The 19,191-nt window shown below is 42.2% G+C and overlaps 1 protein-coding gene across 4 annotated transcripts in view; it reads left to right on the top strand.

Moving 5' to 3' along the window:
- Positions 1 to 19,191, top strand: part of KLHL3 (kelch like family member 3) — a 190,094-nt gene that overhangs the window by 66,734 nt on the left and 104,169 nt on the right. For 2 of the 4 annotated variants that reach the window (XM_037801301.1, XM_037801300.1), the window contains one exon: positions 2,515 to 2,677. In XM_037801301.1, coding sequence (XP_037657229.1) covers positions 2,515 to 2,677 — 163 coding nt within the window. Of the gene's footprint in view, positions 1 to 743; positions 764 to 803; positions 1,710 to 2,514; positions 2,678 to 19,191 lie in introns of those variants that run through there. The other 2 variants (XM_037801303.1, XM_037801302.1) reach the window with 2 other exon arrangements.

Below are 19,191 nucleotides of genomic sequence, written 5' to 3'. Positions count from 1 at the left end.
CTCAGAATCCTCCTCTGTGGGGCTAAAGGCCTGCAGTCCTCTCCCTGCCTCTTCTCACTCCTGGCACTTTTGGGACTCAGCACAACTCTGGGTGGAGTATGTCCTGTCGGGGCAACATTTGATTCCTCCTCCCTCCCCACCCCCTTCCCTTGGCGTCTTGTGGGAGATGGGTAACCAGGCCCTAGGGTGAACAACCTTCCCATTTGCCTGGGATTGAGCAGTTTCCCAGGATGCAAGATTTTCCATGCTAAAACTGGGAAAGTCCCAAACAAACCAAGATGGTTGATCAACTTACAGCCCTGACTCTATGCTTTGTAGGTGCTGGTCAGGGGGATGTTGTGGTGGTCATTTGGGGGCTTGGAACACAGCTCTCCATTCCTGGTGTGTATTCAGCAAGAGTAGTTAACGGGGCCCCACTTAACTAGCAGGTGGAGACTAATCTAATCCTGCAATCTGCTCATCCAGGCTGAGCAAGCTCACAGGTTAATTGAGTTTTCCAGTTTGTGATTGCCAAGTGGGGTGGACTCAGGTGGTTAGATTTGGAGCCAGGCTTTGCTCACTTATGGTCTAAATGTCTCAGGAAAGAGTGATTTTGTCTTTTTCTTTCTCAGGAATGAATCAATGGTTCAGAAAATACCAAGGACATGATGCTAGTTTACTATTCTGCTGGGGACATAGGAGAGTGGAAGAGAGGCTGGAGGAAGGGAAGAGGAGCATGGCTTCTAGAACTCAGCTGTTGTGAAGGAGAAGCATAAGCTTATAGGTAGGGCTCTCCTTGTTGAGAGCAGGTGTTTAGCTCGGGACTGTGACCATGGATAGTGGAGGCTCTGGGTGCCAGATGGGCAGGGATAATGGAGGGTGACCACATGTCCCAGTTTTAGCACTGGCAGTCCCACATTCTGAGAAACCACTCAGTCCTGGGCCAACTGCAAAGGTTGGTTATCCTAGTAGAGGGAAAAGACCCAAGAATGGGCAGTAGGGCAGTGTTTGCCATGAGCAGAGCCAGAGCTGAGGGCTCAGGGCTGTTTTGGGAGAAGATCAGGGTCCAGAATTTAAATCACCTAAAAAAAAAAAAAAAAAGACACGTAGTACCCTGAATCAAGTAAACAAATGCATCTGCAGGCCCTATCTTTCTGAGCAGGTCCCTGTGGATGGGGGCAGCTGGCGTCTCACTGGCCCAGTCTCTCTGAGAGCTAGTAGAACAGCTGAGAGCAAAGGCCTGGGATGTGGGGTTTGTTGTGGGGTGAAATGGATGCTGGGGTTCCCTAGCTGAAGTAGCCTCAAAGCAAAGTATTCTCTATGATTTTTTCTAAAATTCTTTTTTGGAAAATGACCCTCAGGCTCTCTGCCCCTTCCACAGGTGTGAGCTGGAGTTGAGTAGGACTTTGACCTTCTACCCTGCAGTTTTGATCCAGAGGGCAGGCTGCAGCAGCCATGGGAATGTCCCAGGGAGACTTGACAGGGTTGGCAGGCAGAGCACCTTAGCTTTTCTGATAAAGCCAGTCTTCCCTGGCTCTTAGGAAAAACACATGCACCCACACCTGTGCAAGAACTATTTCTGTGTTCTAGAATACATATAAATGCTCATGTGTCCTGTGACCTTTTAAAATACAACTCAGCTCTCCTTTTTCTGAGAATGTACCTAACGAAGTTCTTTATTTTTTCATCTGTTGGATGGGAGAACTACGTGTGATTACCCGAGTTCCAAGGTGGGTCTTTAGTTCCAGTAGACTATGAGTCCCTCTTATGGAGAGAGGGGATCTTATTTATCTTGCTTCCACTGACTCCTAGAGCCTTGACTAGAGCTTGGAGCACAGACTCGAGGTAAGTGAGTAATTGAGCTAGTGCACAATTCAACAGGTACCTTTCTGAGTATGTACAGTGCTCTCTAAAGGCTGTACAGTAGATGTTCTCAAACTTGGCTGTACATTAGAAGGGCCTGGGGAAATTTTTAAAAACCTCAATGCCCAGGTCACATCCCATCCCTATTAAATTAGAATCTCTGGGGGGTGAGATGCAGGCATCAGTATTTTTAAAACTCTAGGTGATTCCAATGTGCAACCAAGTTTGCGAACCTGTACCACAGGGTCTTGGACCAGAATATAAATCACTTTAAATCATTTAAATCATTTTGGGTTCTTGGACCAGCAGCTACAAGCATTACCTGGGAGCTTGTTAGAAATGCAGAAACCCAGGCCCTACCCTCAACCTATTGATTTAGAACCTACATTTTAATATGATCCCCGGGTGATTCATACGCATGTTAAAGATTGGGGAGCACTGTTGTAGGCTGTCGGGGATACAGATAACCCACTGGTGCCTTGGATCTATGAAGTGGAGAGCAGTGGGAAACAAGACTGGGGCTGCCCTGAGAGTCAGGTTTGGACTTAATTTGGCAGGCAGCAGAGAGCCTGTAAAAGATCTTGATCATGGGAGGGATATTAGAACAGTATTTCAGGAGCTGAATCCCTGCTGATGGCATGAGGTGTCTCAGAATGTCAATGCCTTCTCCAGGTGCTGCTCCCGGCAGCCAGCTTGCTGCAGCTCATGGACGTTCGACAGAACTGCTGTGACTTTCTGCAATCTCAGTTGCATCCCACCAATTGCCTGGGCATCCGTGCGTTTGCAGACGTGCACACCTGCACCGACCTTCTGCAGCAGGCCAACGCTTACGCAGGTAATGGGGAGCCGGGCTGCTGCTTCTCTTCTGAGCTTGTATATTCAGTAACCTGCTCTGCTGTGGACTTCTCAAAGATTATGAAAAGTAGTTTCAGCTGTGAACCAGCTGTAATTTAGTTAGGGCGACAAGACACAGGTGGAAAGATAATTAACAATAGAAGAGATTTGCTCATTGCCAAGGGGACTCTGATTAGTTACTAAATGGATGGTACAGAGTAATTTTCACAAGAGTAGAGTAAAGAGATCTGAGAAGCCTTCATGGGGGAAGAATGATAGGAGCTAGGGTTTGAAATAAACTGTTTTTTGTTGTTTAAGAAAAATTCTATTTTATCAAAGTGTTCTATGAACATGATTTTAAAAATCAAACACTATTGTAAGGCTTATAAATGAAAAGCAAGAGCCCCCCTGCCCTTCCTCCCCATACCTAGTCTTGCTCTCCAGAGATGCTCACTTTCAATTCTGAAAGAATTAAAATGCAGGTTAGGATTCAGCTAAAAGCTGCTTCATCTGCTGTTTACCTCCATATATCTAAATAGTATGTTTATACCACTATTTATTTATTTTAGATATTATCTGCTGACTTCTCACAGAATAGGATTGAGTTTTCATATTTCCTACATGTTCCCTTCATATACCTACTCTTCCCCTCTTTACTCTCATAATATCATTTCTACAGCTGAGCTAATTCACTTACAATACTTCAGTTATTTTTATCAGAAAAAAATTTTGATTAGAAAAGCAGTTAATAGTTCCCTTTTTCTTTTGCATAGGAGTGTATCTACCAATAATTCTTGTCAGACAGATACAAATGAATAGTCCTTCTCAGTACATCAGATATTCTGTTGATTGCATTTTATTTTTCTTGAAGACTTTCTCCCTCTACTACCTTATTCACACTGCTGCTCCAAAGCTTGTCATCCTGTTATTTTGGTAGGTTTTGGGGATGAACTGGAGATAAATGCAAATGTTCAATCAACCATGTTTGGCTGGAAAGAAACATCATTACTACTTATTTCTTGAGGATGAAGGTCATGAGGAACCTAGAGAATTGATCTGGCCATTTTAATTGATAGATTTAGTCATGGCCACCTCTTTCCCTTGCACTAAAGCATCTCACCCATCCCCCCTGCGCAAACACACACTGTCAAGCCTGCTGTTCTGCTCTGTCTCCTGTCCAGCAATGCCTGGAAATCAGCTGAGGGCCTGCTGGCTGCCACCTGCCAGCTCTCTGTGCTGTGTTAGCTTCTTGATCTACAAGGCAAGAAGCATTTGCTTTGTTTCTTGGCATCCTTTTGTTCTCTGATCTCAAGCCTCTGGCCCCAAGAGTCTGCGAATTCTCATTTCTCCCTGAATTCTGTTTCTGAGGACACAAATGGTGCCAATAGTTAAAATCATCTTAATTATGAAGATTTTGGGGAAGGACATTCCCCAGGATCCCGAATCCTGAATTCTGCTATCTCTTTCTAGTTCTTAACCCAGCTTGTTTTCTCCTTGACTCTCCTGTTTCCTCAACTTATTTCTCTGCCACCCTTCCTGTGCTCCCTTTTCCATGTAGATTCCTCACCCCTTTTTGGTCTTTTCTCAGGGATCCCTTTCTCTGTCTGGAGCCCAGCCTTTGAAGGCACCACTTTCTTGAAGGATGTACTCAGTCTTTTTTTTTTGGCACAGCAGAGAGCTTGGCCAAGGCTCAGATCAGCATGTAAACATTTGCTGGTACAGTAGCAGAGGGTGCTTAGATGCCCAGAATTCTCCCTCTCCTTCCTTTCTTTTCTTCCTTCCTTGTCATCCCTCCTCAGTGTGTCATGCATGTGCACACACATGTCACACATCCCATGCTTTTGTTGTTGGCTGACTCGGTCACCTGAAGTTTGGGGCACATACTGCACCCCCACCTTTAACAAAGTCTCCCAGTTTCTCCTGGTTTGGCTTTCCCCCACTTTTGAGATCTACGTTTCCTCCCTTTGCTGTTCACATTGTCCGATGGAGACTCATCTATGGGAGAGTGGGGGGGTTGCCATTGGGAACATATCCATCTTGGAGCTCTCTGGCCCTGATGCCTCAGTGCCTGGGTTCTGCCAGCTGTGTAGGTACATTTGGGCTCATGTGCATATGCAGGTATCCTGGGAAATGGTTTTACACTAACATTTATTGAGCTCTCACTGGGCTACACTCTATGCCAAACATTGTATGTGTATCACCTCACTTAAATTGCACAGTAGCTGAGGAGGAAACTTAGGCGCAGAGAGATTAAGTCATTTGTTGTTGTCATACAGCTAGTAGAGACAGAGGCAGGATTCAAACCCAGATGGTGATGATTACAGAGCCAGTGTTTATAACTACTGCATTCTTTGGCTTCCAGGCCCAGTTTGGACGTAAGGCAGCCCTGTGAATCAGTAATTGAGGAGTGTAGGTGGCTTGAGTTGGCATTTTCCATTGGAAGTCTGTACTTTATGGTCCCCAAATCCCAACAACCAGACAGTGTAGACAGACATTCAGCTGTCTCTGCTAGACACAGGGTGGTTAGTCATCTTGGGGTGGAGGCAGCAAGAGGTCGTTGTCTTCTCTCCCCTATTGAGAGGCTCCTGCTGCCTGAATGAGCCCTCCCGCTTCCCTTGGCTTGTCAGTGTGCTCTTCCCTGTTTGCAGGCCTCTGTAGAACCAGTGGCCATGTCCCAAATGGCTTTCTTTGCAGGCCTCAGCAGTGCATAGCACTGAGGTCATATTTTTAAGGTGGCATGGGAATGCAGAGGTTGATAAGACTATGGTGAGAAGATATTGGAAGAAGTGGTGTGAACGTAAGACTGTATAGAGTAGGAAGTAAAATATTGTCTGTGCTTACACCCCCACCCACACAACAATGTGAGCCTACTTTGTTTCCTTGGTCTTGCACCTCCTGACTTAAATGGAAGCTGGTGTTGTCTGCCATCACTGCCTCTTGAGACAGAGCTCCACTATGTCCCACCAAAAGCATGGAGGTATGGGCACCCCGTAGGTCCCACATGAGGGGCAGTGTAGGCCTCTTGTGGTCACAGGCACTACTGGGCAGGCTGGGGAAGGTCCCTCATGTCACAGGCTTCTCTGGGTCAGGCCTTACTTTAGGAAGTGTTTTAAGCCAAAAAATACAAAGAGACCTTCCCAATCAGGACTAGGAATCAGACCACTCAAAGCTGAGGGACCCTGGGCCTCTTTTCTCCTCTCTGCGATGGGGATAGTTCAACCTGCTTTGCCTCTCAAGGTGGTTTGGGGATTGGTGGGGATAGCGAGGAGCATGCCCTGCCGAAGTAGACACGGCTCAGTCATTTCCAGGGCTTCTGATCTGGGTTTCCCTTTATCCAGATGCAAGGCAGGTTGTGCTGTGCTGCTTCCCACTTCCCCCAGTCTCTGGCCAGCCGGGCTCTGTCTTCATTTGTCCGCAGCCCCCAGCTTTGCCTCTGAATTCTTTTTCCCTCTTCAAGATGAGCTTTCTTTTTCTCTTACAATCATGACTGCTTATTGGTATTTTAATACAAAGTTTATTCCTGATCATTACCAAAAAAGCAGACAGGCAGAAAGAACATGAAAAGCGTCACAATCCTTCTCAGAGAGAACTATGGGCAGCTTTGGTGCATATCCTTCCAGATCTTTTTCGTTGCATATGTATGTTTTACAGCTTGGAAAAAAAATCTTAACTATATTCTGAACATCTTTCCTATGTCAGCAGATGTATTTCTATACCATTGTTTTAAAACTTTAGAAAATATATTCAACAAAAGCATCTTATATCTGTAAGAAGAAAATCAAACAGCAAACAGAGTTATAAATGCAAAGTAAACCTCCCAGTCTTTCTCTACAAAGGAGGCAGGGGGATTATCTTGAGTATCCCTTCAGAATTTGTATGTCATGCTTTTTTTTGCCATTTTATCCATTTTTAAGTGTACAGTATTAACTGTATTTACGGTATTGTGTTACAAGCACCACCATTATACTTTCTAATTTGCACAAATAGAAGCATTCTGTACTTGTATTTTTTAAAAAAAACTTAATATTAAATCTTGGGGTTCTCTTCAGACCCTTGTATATGGTTATATCTTATTGTTTTTTATCAGATGCATCATGTGGGTGAACCATAATTTATTTATCTAGTTAGTCCTCTATTGATGGACATTAATTTTTCCCATTTTTCTCTTATGCTTCAGTCAGAATTCGTATACCTTATATTTTGGAGCACATTTGCTTGTATACCTGTAGGGTCCAATCTTAGTAGCATAATTGTTGGATCAAAGAGAATATGCATTTTAAAAATTTTGACAGATATTGCCAGATTGCCCTCCAAAAAATGGATACCTTTATTTTTAAGGTCAGCCTCTGCTTTCTGGTAAGTATTCAGCTTCCCTGGTGAGAAGGGGATGACATAGAATGACTTTATGGGGGCTGGAGCCTCCTCTTTCTCCATCCAGCTGCCTGTTTGGTTTCCTGTTTGGAATGGCCCTGTCTTTTCCTGCTGTGGCAGTGCCTCCTGCTTCCTCTAGATCCAATTTCTCTCTCCAGATTTTTATACCTCCAGATTTTTGCTGTGGTGTGTGCTATCCTGGGGTGGGGGTAGGGGGTTGGATCCCACATTTAGAAGCTGACTGCTCAGACCTCTGCCCCTAGATGACTGCAACATGGTCCTCCTGGTAGCTGCTAACTGGGAGAGAGACCCTAGTGTTTTGCATGTCCTGTTTCTTATACTCATTATTGTTGTTTCCAGAGGCTGCTTAATCTTTAACCTCAGAGGCCAGGGCCCAGGTTTATGAGGAATTTGTTGTTTGGTAATTGGGCCTCCATGCACTGGGACATCAGCAAAGCTGGCTGGGAGGGATGTTAATGGGACCCCATTAATGAAATGGCAATTAAAATTCTTTAGACATGTTGTTTACATCAGTCTTCCAAAGCTGAGCTGAAACCCTCCAGCCATGGGATGGAAAAGCCATCAGATTTCACGTGCTCAGGGAGAAAAACGGCTTTTATTTTTATTTTTATTTATTTATTTATTTTTTTATTGCGTCGTATGAGCTCATGGAATGGAGTAATTTAAATTAAGGGCAGCAAAAAATTTTTGAAAAAGCGTCCTAAAAACATGAACCTCTGACCCAGTGAGGATTATCTTGTGTAATTTCTGCCTCCAAAGATGATGATGATGATGATGAAGATGGTAGGAGTTTCTACCATTTTTGAGCACTTGCTCTGGGCCAGGTATGGTGCTACCCACTTTACAGGCATAATCTTGTTTGGCCACATAACTGTAAGAGGTACTTATTACTTTCCCAACTGATAGATAAAGAAACTGAAACTCCAGGGAGGTTTAGTCATTTGCCTAAGATCACATAGCTCATAAGTAGCCATGTCAAGATTCGCAGCAAGGCTGTCTAATTCCAGAGCCTGTGCTCTGAGCCCCATAACTTATTTTCACATTTGCCCAAGCCAGTATATTCCAGCTCTCCAAGGCAGTTGCTTCATTCCTGCCTCCCCTTGATTTTCTGCTTCTAGCTTGAAGTTGGCACATGAAGCAGTAGAGCTGATGCAGATAGTTTTTGGTAGCTGTTCTCCTTGTTGGGATGTTAGGAAACTTCCCTTATTCCGGCCATTCTCCGGGTAACTGGGAACTTGAGTGTTGAACCAATAGCAGTGAAAACTAGGCAGTTTGACATAGCCCTTGGCTCTGGTTCTGTGTGTGTATGTGCATGCATGTGCATGTCAGTGTGTGTATGGGATGGAGAGAAAAGGGAAGGGTAATACATATATTTCTTGGTTTAAGCCAACATGGAAAGAGAGCTCATTTCCCACCATCACCAGCAAGGGTTGAGGTTGTAATATTTATAATTTGGGGGCTAGCAGCCATGAGTATTCTGGGCAGGGGTTAAGGTAGGTCTCTCACTGCCCTTTAAGCACTGAGACTTTTACCTAGAGCAGAAAAACTGTGGATCTAGAAAACCAAATATTGATTCAAGAAAGCTTGCCTCTGCCCTCCAAACATAGGGTAATAGGGGGCAGGAGAGAGAGAGACAGAGACAGAGACAGAGGCAGAGAAGGCAGTGCTGTTTTATTTTTTTTGCTCTGTGAATTGTTTTGTTTTGTTTTTTTTTAGTTTGTTTTTACATTAGGGTTCACTGTGAAGTACAGTCCTATGGTTTTTTTTTTTAAAAGAATGTATTCTAGTAACATATATACAACTTTAACCACATTCAAATATATGATACAGTGGTCTTAAATACATTCACAATGTTGTGTTATGACCACCACCATCTTTTACCAAAAGTTTTCCTTCATTCCAAACAGAAACTCTGTACCAATTAAGCACTAACTCCTCATTGCCTACCCCCCACCCTGACCACTGGTAACCTATATTCTAGTTTCTGACTCTATGAGTTTGCTTTTTCTAATTGTTTCATATCAGTGAGGTCATATAATATTTCTCCTTTTGTGTCTGGCTTATTTCACTCAATATGATGTCTTCAAGGCTCATTCTTACGTTATATGTATCAAAACTTCATTCCTTTTTATGGCTTAATAATATTCCATTGTATGCATATATGACATTTTATCCATTCACTGTTTGGTAGACACTTGTCTTGCTTCCATCTTTTGGCAATTGTGCATAATGCCTCTATGAATATGAGTGTGCAAATATCTGTTTGTGCCCCTGCTTTCAATTATTTGGGTATTTACCCAGAACTGGGATTGCTGGCTTGTGTGGTAATTATATACTAAACATTCTGAGGAATCACCAAACTCTCTTCCTTAGTGGCTGCATCATTTTACATTACCACTACCAAGGAATGAGTGTGCCTATTTCTCCACATCTCCTCCGACACTTGTAATTTTCTGTTTTGTAAATAGTAGCCATTCTATTGTGTATGAATTGGTTTTGATTTGCATTTCCCTAATGGCTAATGATGTTGGGCAACTTTTCATATGTTTTTTGGTCATTTGTTTATCCTCTTTGGAGAAGTCTATTCAAGTTCTTCATCCATTTTTAAATTGAGTTGTTTTTCTTTTTGTTGTTGAGTTGTACGATTTCTTTATATATTTTCTGGATATTAAACCCTTATCAGATACGTAGTTTCCAAATATTTTCTCCCGTTCTGTAAGTTGTCTTTTTACTGTCATAATGAAGTCCTTTGAGGCACAAAAGTTTTAAATTGTGATGAGGTCATATTTATCTATTATTTTTTCTTTTGTTACTTACACTTTTGGCATAAAGTCTAAGAACCATTGCCTAACACAAAAATTATGCTTCCTAAAGATGTTTTACTATGTTTTCTCTAAGAGAAGTTTTATAGTTTTAGTTCTTATATTTGGGTTTTTAATCCATTTTGTATATCATGTGACATAGGGGCCTGCCTTCATTCTTTTGCATATAGCAATCCAGTTGTCCCTCACCATTTGCTGAAGAGACTGTTTTTTCCACAAATCGAAATCATTTGGCCATAGATATGAAGGTTAAAATCTGAACTTTCAATTAAATTCCATTGGTCTATATGTCTGTCCTTGTGCCAGTAACATTCTGTTTTGATTACTGTAGCTTCCTAATAAGATTTCAAATCAGGAAGTGTGAGTCCTCCAACTTTGTTATTCTTTCTCAAGATGGTTTTGGATATTTAGGGCCCCTTACCTTTTGTGATGGCTACGTTCATGTGTCAACATGGCCAGGTTTTGGTGTCCAGTTGTTTAGTCAAGCAAGCACTGGCCTGATTGTTACTGTGAGGACATTTTATGAACTTAAGTCATCAGAAAGTTGATTGCATCTATGACTGATTACATCTACAATCAACTGAGGAGATTGCTTTCAACAATGAGAAAAGTCTTGTCCAATCTGTTGAAGGTTTTTAAAGGAGAAGTGATAATTTCAGCAGTCAGAACAGACAATTTCCATCTCTACTTCTCCTGGGGTATTCATTGAAAACCTTCTTCAGAGTTCCCAACTTGTGGCCTGCCCTAAAGACTTTGAATTTGTGTACCCCTATAGTTGCATAAGACAATTCTTGTAAAAATCTCATAATATTTACAGATCTCTCCTTTTGATTCCATTTCCCTAGAGAATTCTGATTAATACAGCTTTGGTACCTGGAGCGATTCTTGAGAAGCAGAATCTTTTTTTTTTTAAATTCAGTTTTATTGAGATATATTCACATAACATCCAGCAATCCATACTATAAACTCAGCTGTTCACAGTACCATCATATAGTTGTGTATTCATCACCACAATCAATTTTTGAACATTTTCCTTACTCCAAAAAGAATAAAAATAAGAATAAAAATAAATGTAAAAAAGAACACCCAAAGCATTCCCTCCCTCCCATCCCACACTATTTTTCATTTAGTTTTTGTCCCCATTTTTCTACTCATCTGTCCATACACTGGAGTGTGAGCCACAAGGTTTTCACCATTACACAGTCACACCATGTAAACTACATAGTTATGCAGTCGTCTTCAAGAATCGAGACTACTGAGTTGCATTTCCATAGCTTCAGGTATTTCCTTCTGGCTTTTCCAATACACCAGAAGCTAAAAGGGGATATCTATATAGTGCATAAGAATGCCCTCCAGAGTGACCTCTTGACTCCATTTGAAATTTCTCAGCCACTGAAACTTTATTTCATTTCACTTCTCCCTTTTGGTCAAGAAGATTTTATCAATCTCATGATGCTGGGTCCAGGCTCATCCCTAGAAAACATGCCCCGCATTCCCAGGGAGATTTATACCCCTGGGAGTCAGGTCCCATGTAGTGGAGGGGGGGTGAAGTGCAGTGAGTTCACCTGCCAAGTGGGCTTAGAGAGAGAGGCCACATCTGAGCAACAAAGAGGTTCTCTGGGGGAGACTCTTAGTCACAACTAAAAATAGGCCTAGCCCCTCCTTTGCGGTAACAAGCTTCATGAGGACGAGCCCCAAGATTGAGGACTCGGCCTACAAAATTGTTAGTCTTCAACGTTTGTGAGAATATCAGTGTTCTGGTTTGCTAATGCTGTCGGAATGCAAAACACCAGAGATTGATTGGCTTTTATAAAAGGGGGTTTATTTGGTTGCACAGTTACAGTCTTAAGGCCATAAAGTGCCCAAGGTAATGCATCAGCAATCGGGTACCTTCATTGGAGGATGGCCAATGGCATCCAGAAAACCTCTGTTAGCTGGGAAGGCATGTGGCCGGCATCTGCTCCAAGTTCTGGTTTCACCAAAATGGCTTTCTCCCAGGACGTTCCTCTCTAGGCTTCAGCTCCTCAAAAATGTCACTCTTAGTTGCTCTTGGGGCATTTGTTTTCTCTTAGCTTCTTTGGAGCAAATGTCTGCTTTCAACGGCCGTCTTCAAACTGTGTCTCATCTGCATCTACTCTGTCAGCTTCTGTGCATTCTTCAAAATGTCTCTCTGGGCTGTACCTCCTCTTCAAAGTGTCACTCTCAGCTGCACTGAGTTCCTTCTGTTTGTCAGCTCATTTATATGGCTCCGGTGATTTAATTTAGACCCATCCTGAATGGGTGGGGTAACATGTCCATGGAAAGTATCTAATCAGAGTCATCACCCACAGTTGGGTGGGGTGCATTGCCACGGAAACACTGAAAGAATTACAATCTAATCAACACTGATACATCTGCCCACACAAGATTACATTAAAGACAGTGGGATTTTGGGGGACATAATACATTCAAACTGGCACAATCAGTAATAATCCAGGTGGGGAAGTCCAAAATACCCACATTTTTCCCTAGTTCATCAGGGGAGCCCTGCAAATATATTTTATTCTCTGCCCAAATTACTTGGGGATGTATCGGGATTTCGCACTCACCTGTGCAAACCTACCAGATCTCACTTTCTATTCAAGGTTCCCATGTAATGTGGTGTTTGAATAAACTGACTGTACAAGTTAAATTATTTAGTGTGCTGCAGAAAATATAGATTTCTGCCCCAAATAAACATCTCTTCCCTTGGTCTCACACAGAAGTTTAAGTTTTAAAACACAGTCAGTAATGTCCTTTACCCCTTGGCCTGATTTGCCTTAGTCCTAACCAGATCTGGAGAAGCAGAATCTTAAGGATGAGATTTCTGAATTGTTTTGGTGTTTTGGAATTGTTTCTCTAATCTGATTAAATTCAAATGCATTAATGACTCTATTTCCAGTAATTAAGATGGCACTGATGGTCCATTGCATGAGTTGGCAATAAAGATATGCAAAATATCACTGCTGTATACCACTACTCAAATGCTTATAAGAGGCAAGGCTCTGGTGAGAATGTTTTTGACATATTAACAGAGTTTTGTGGAGTTATTTAGTATAAGGATGTTGGCTGGTTATTCCTAAATATGCTGGATACAGTTATAAAAGAACGGGATGAGCTGACGGCCTCAAATTTGCAACTTAAGTGCTGCATGAAAGATAGTTTCTTTATGGTGCCCTGAAAGAAAATCTTACTTCAGGTGTAGCTGTAGACTTGAGATTTCTGAAAAAATAGACCCAGAGTCTCATTATTCAAGTGGCTGAATTACAACATAAACTAAATTCCCAGCCTTGCAGCATGTCTGCTGTTAAAGGGAAGGCATTATTTGGAAAGGAATTGGATCCTGAAAATTTGAATGGGAACATATAGTTTGATAATGATGGCATTGGGGATGTTGAAACCCTATATTTGCTGAGTCTTTGCCAGATAAACCTGTAATGGTCTGCCTTGAGGAACCAGCTTCCTGACTCCAGTCTGCCCTGAGGAATCTGCCATCCAACCTCCACCTAAAGATATTAACCCTGACATGCCTGATAAACCTGTAACCACCTCCCCTGAGCAAACAGCCCTTACTCTGTATGTCTGAAGAGATTAATTTTATTTCACCAGATTATACTGCAATGGAATGCCCTGAGGTAACTGGCTTGTAAGACACTTTTAATGTTCTTGTGTCCCACCTCCACCACCCCTCTTTCCTTCCAGACCTATAACTAGACTGAAATCCCAACAGGCCCCAAAAGGTGAGGTGCATAGTGTGACCCATGAGGAGATGCACTGTATTCCAAAAGAACTGTGTGGATTTTCCAATTTATATAGACAGTAATCAGGGGAATGTGTGTGGGAATGGATATTAAGGGTGTGGCATAATTATGGAAATAATATAAAGCTGAATCAGGCTGAATTTATTGATATGGGCCAACTAAACAGAAATTCTGGATTCAGTGTTGCAGCTGAAGGAGTTAGAAAGGGCTCTAACAGTTTGTGCTGGTAGTTGTCTGAAACATGGACCACAAGGTGGCTTACATTACCTGAGATTGAATTGCCAGAAGTTTTGTAGTATATAATGTAGATGAGGGGATCCAAAGGCTTAGAGAGATTGGAATGTTAAAGTGGATTTTTCATGAAAGATCTGCTTACCCACCCCAGGAATATCCAGAGGACACACCTTTTACTGGGACTGTGAGGAATAAATTTGTGAGACCAACTCCATCATCTCTAAAGAGTTCTGTGGTTGCTCTTCTCTGTAGGTCAGATATTACTGTGGGAACTGCTGTCACTGAACTTAAACACAATGGGAATCCTTAACACAATGGGGATGATGAGATCCTGGGTTGGCAGAAGCCAAGCAGTAGCACTTTATCACCAAAGACAAGGTGGGCATGGCTATTATAATGGAGAGCATACTCAAAGCAGCAATCAAAATATTCTAAATCTCAGACCTATGGCACTGGCTGGTAGATCATGGAGTACCTGGAAGTAAAATAGATTGGCAGTTACTAAATTTTTACTTGATCTGTATAAGCAGAAGAGTTCTAGGTCAAGTGAACAAAAGTCTCACTTGAATTACAAAAACAGAGAGTCATGTCCCTAACTCAATTCCCAGACTTGAGGCAATTTACAGACCAGAGCTCCTTGAATGAAGGAAAGGCTGAGTTCCCTTGGAAGGATCTTGTTACACTGCCAAAATCTTATACTGTTACTCTTCCTCCCAGCCTTCCCCAAAGAGACTTACTGCCTTTTACCAGGTAACTGTGCACTGGGGAAAAGGAAATGATCAGACAAATTGGGAATTATTAGACACTGGCTCAGAAGTAACTTTAATTCCAGGAGACCTAAAATGTCACTGTAGTCTACCACTAGAGTACGGGCTTATGGAAGTCAGGTGGTCAGTGAAGTTTTAGCTCAGGTCTATCTCACAGTGGGTTCAGTAGGTATTTACCCAGTTCCAGAATATATAATTGGAATGGACATATTCAACAACTGGCAGAATTCCCATATTGGTTCTCTGACTTGTGGAGTAAGGGCTATTATGGTAGGAAAGGCCAAGTGGAAAACATTAGAACTGCCCTTACCCAGCAAAATAATAAATCCAAAGCAATACCAGATTACTGAAGAGATTAGTACCACCATCAAGGACTTGAAGGATGCAGGGGTGGTGATTCTGACCACATCCCCATTTAACACTTCTATTTGGCCTGTACAGAAAATGGATGGATCTTGGAGTATGACAGTAGATTATTGTAAACTTAACCAAGTGGTAACTCCCATTGCAGCTGCTGTTCCAGATGTGGTATTGTTGCTTGAGCAAATCAACACATCCCCGGGTACCTGCTATGCAGCTGTTGATCTGGAAAATACTTGTTTCTCAATTGCTGTTAATAAAGATCACCAGAAACAGGTTTGCTTTCAGCTGTCAAGGCCAGCAATACACCTTCACTGTCCTACCTCAGGGGTATATCAACTCTCCAGCCCTATGCCAAACCTTAATCTGCAGGGTTCTTGGTCATTTCTCCCTCCCACAAGACATCACAAGACATCACACTGGTCCATTATATTTATGATATCATGTTGACTGGACCTATTGAGCAAGAAGTGGCAACTATTCTAGACTTATTGGTAAGGCATTTGCATGTCAGAGGATGGGGAATAAATCCAGCAAAAATACAGGGGCTTTCCACCTCCGTAAAATTTCTAGATGTCCGGTGATGTGGGGCATGCCAAGTTATCCTTTCTAAGGTGAAGGAGAAGCTGTTGCACCTGGCCTCTCCTACAACCAAAAAAAGACACAATACATAGTTGGCCTTTTTGGATTTTGGAGACAACATATTTCTCATTTGGGTGTGCTACTCTGGCCCATTTAATAAGTGAACTGAAAAGCCACTAGTTTTAAGTGGGGGACTGGAATAAGAGGAGGTTCTGCGACAAGTCTGGGCTGCTGTGAAGGCTGTTCTGCCACTTGGGCCATATGATCCAGCAGATCCAATGGAACTGGAAGTGTTAGTGGCAAATAGAGATGCTATCTGGAAACTTTGACAGGCCCCTATAGAAAAATCACAACACAAACCCTTAGGATTTTGGAGCAAAACCTTGCCATCCTCTGAAGGTAACTACTCTCCTTTTGAGAAACAGCTTTTGGCCTGCTGCTGGGCCTTAGTCAAGACCCAGTTCTTGGGCCACAAAGTGACCATGAGACTTGAGTTACCTATCATGACCTGGGTGTTTTCAGACCCACCAAGCCATTAAGTTGGAATCCAAAGCAGCACTCCATCATGAAATGGAAGTGGCATATATGAGATAGGGCTTAAGCAGGTATGGAAGGCACAGGCAAGTTATGTGAGGAAGTGGCCGAAATGCCCATGGCCCCCACTCCTGCCACATTACCTTCTCTTTCCCAGACCACAGCTATGGCCTCTTGGGGAGTTCTTTACAATCTGTTAACTGAGGAAGAGAAAATTCAGGCCTGGTTTATGGATAGTTCTGCACAATATACAGGTACCACCTGAAAGTGGACAGCTACAGCACTGAAGCCCCTTTCTGAGACATCCCTGAAGGACAGTGATTAAGGGAAATTCTCCTAGTGGGCAGAACTTCAAGCAGTGCATCTGGTTGTTTATTTTACTTGGAGAAATAGGCAGAGGTGTGTTTGTTTACCGAATCATGGGCTGTCACCAATGGTTTGACTGGGTGGTTAGGGACTTGGAAGGAACATGATTGGAAAATTAGTGAGAAAGAGGTCTAGGGAAGAGGTAGGTGGATAGACCTTTCTGAGTGGGTGAAAACCATGAAGATATTTGTGTCCCATGTGAATGTTCACCAGAAGGTGATTTAAGCAGAGGAAGATTTTAATGGTCAAGTGGATAAGATGACCCATTCTGTGGATACCAGTTTGCCTCTTTCCGTAGTCACTCCTGTCATTGTCCAATGGGCTCATGAACAAAGTGGTCATGGTGGTAGGGATGGAGGTTATGCATGGGCTCAACAATGTGGACTTCCATTCACCAAGACCGACCTGGCTGCAGCCACTGCTGAGTGCCCAATCTGCCAGCAGCACAGACACACACTCAGTCCCCAATATGGCACCATTCTGTGAGGTGATCAGCCTGCTACCTTGTGGCACATTGATTACATTGGACCACTTCCATCATGGAAGGGGAAGTGTTTTTTGTTCTAACTGGAATAGACATATACTCCAGATATATGCCTTCCTTACATGCAAAACTTCTGCCAAAACTACCATCCATAGACTTACAGAATGTCTTATCCACTGTCATGGTATTCCATGCAGCATTGCTTCTGATCAAGGAATCCAGTTCACAGCAAATTAAGTGCAGGAATGGACACATGCTTATGGAATTCACTGGTCTTACTGAAGCGACTGAATAAATAGAATGGTGGAATGGCTTTTGAAGACTCAATTATGGTGCCAACTAGGTGGCAATAACTTGCCAGACTGGGACAATGTTCTCCAGGAGGCTTTATATACTCTAAATTAGCATCCAGTCTATGGTGCTCTTTCTCCCATAGCCAGGATTCATGGGTACAGGAATCAAGGGGTAGAAATGGGAGGGGCACCACTCACTATTAGCCCTAGGGATCCACTTAAAAATTTTTTGCTTCCTGCCCCTGCAACCTTAAGCTCTGCTGGTCTACAAGTCTTAGTTCCGAAAGAAGGAGTGCTTCTACTAGGAGTCACAATAATGATTCTATAGAATTGGAAGTTAAAGCCTCTGAATCAACAGGCAAAGAAGGAAATTACTGTACTGGCTGGGGTGATTGATTCTGCCTATCAAGGGGAAATAGGACTGCAACTATACAATGGAGGTAAAGAATACAGGAGATTTCCTAGGCTGTCTCTTAGTACTACCATGACCTGTGATTAAAGTTAATGGAAAACTGCAAGAACCCAATCCAGGCAGGAATACCAATGGCCTAGAAACTTCAGGAATAAAGGTTTGGGTCACCCTGTTAGGCAAAGAACCATGGCCAGCTGAGGTGCTTGCTGAGGGTAAAGGAAATATGGAGTGGATAGTGAAAGAAGGTAGTTATAAATATGAGCTACAACTTTGTGACCAGTTACAGAAACAAGAACTGTAATCATTATGAATATTTCTTCCTTTTTTGTTATGAGTATGTTTGTATATGTACATAATGCAAATATTGTTGTTTTCTTCCCTATCTTATCCTCTTATCATATATATAAGTTATATTAGCTTCACATAGTAGTATTTAAGTTATATGATATCAAGTTTAAGAGTGAATGTTACTCAAGGACTTGCACCGTATTTGGCGGAGAGCTAGTGTGTTTCCGGTTGTACACAGGACAGTTGAGTATCGTTAGGAGAAAACATGACTGTTACTGTTTTTATTTAGAGATTAAGTATGGTTTAAGGTTTATGGCTGCGAAGTTGACAAGGGGTGGACTATGATGGTTAAGTTCATGGGTCAGCTTGGCCAGGTTTTGGTATCCAGTTGTTTAGTCAAGCAAGCACTGGGCTGATTGTTACTATGAGATGTCATGGACTTAAATCATCGGTAAGTTGATTGTATCTGTGGCTGATTACATCTACAATCAACTGAAGAGTTTGCCTTCAACAATGAGAGAAGTCTTGTCTAATCAGTTGAAGGCTTCAAAAGGAGAAGAGATGGTTTCAGCAGTCAGAAAAGAGAATTTCCATCTCTACTTTAGCCAGCCAGCTTCCCCTGGGGAATTCATCGAAAACCTTCATTGATGTTCCCAGCTTGCAACCCGCCTTACAGAATTTGGACTTGTGCATCACCACAGTAGTGTGAGACAATTCTTATTAAAAACCTCATAACATTTATAGATGTCCCCTGTCAGTTCTGATTTCCTAGAGAACCCTGGCTAATATACCTTCCCATGTAATTTGATGATTGGCTTTTCTATTTCTGCAAAGAAGGTTGTTGGGATTCTGACTGGGATTACATATGTAAATCACTTTGGGGAAAATTGACATCTTAATGATATTTAGTCTTCCAATCCATGAACATGAATGTCTTTCTATTTATTTTGGTCTACTTTGATATCTTTTAGCAATATTTTATAGTTCCATGTGTAAGTCCTTTATATTCTTGGCTAAATTTATCCCTGGATATTTGAAGCTTTTATTTGCTATTGTAAATGGATATTTCTCTTGATTTACTCTTCAGATTGTTTATTATTAGGATATAGAAACACTGCTATATTTGCATTTTGATCTTGTATCTCAGCACTTTGCTAAATTTGTTTGTTGGTTGTAGTAGCTTTGTTGAGAATTTTTCAGGA

The sequence above is a fragment of the Choloepus didactylus genome, chromosome 13 (genome assembly GCF_015220235.1).
Source record: "Choloepus didactylus isolate mChoDid1 chromosome 13, mChoDid1.pri, whole genome shotgun sequence".
NCBI lineage: Eukaryota > Metazoa > Chordata > Mammalia > Pilosa > Megalonychidae > Choloepus > Choloepus didactylus.
Note: the sequence above shows the minus strand (reverse complement) of the source record. Positions and strands in the feature narration are given on the sequence as shown.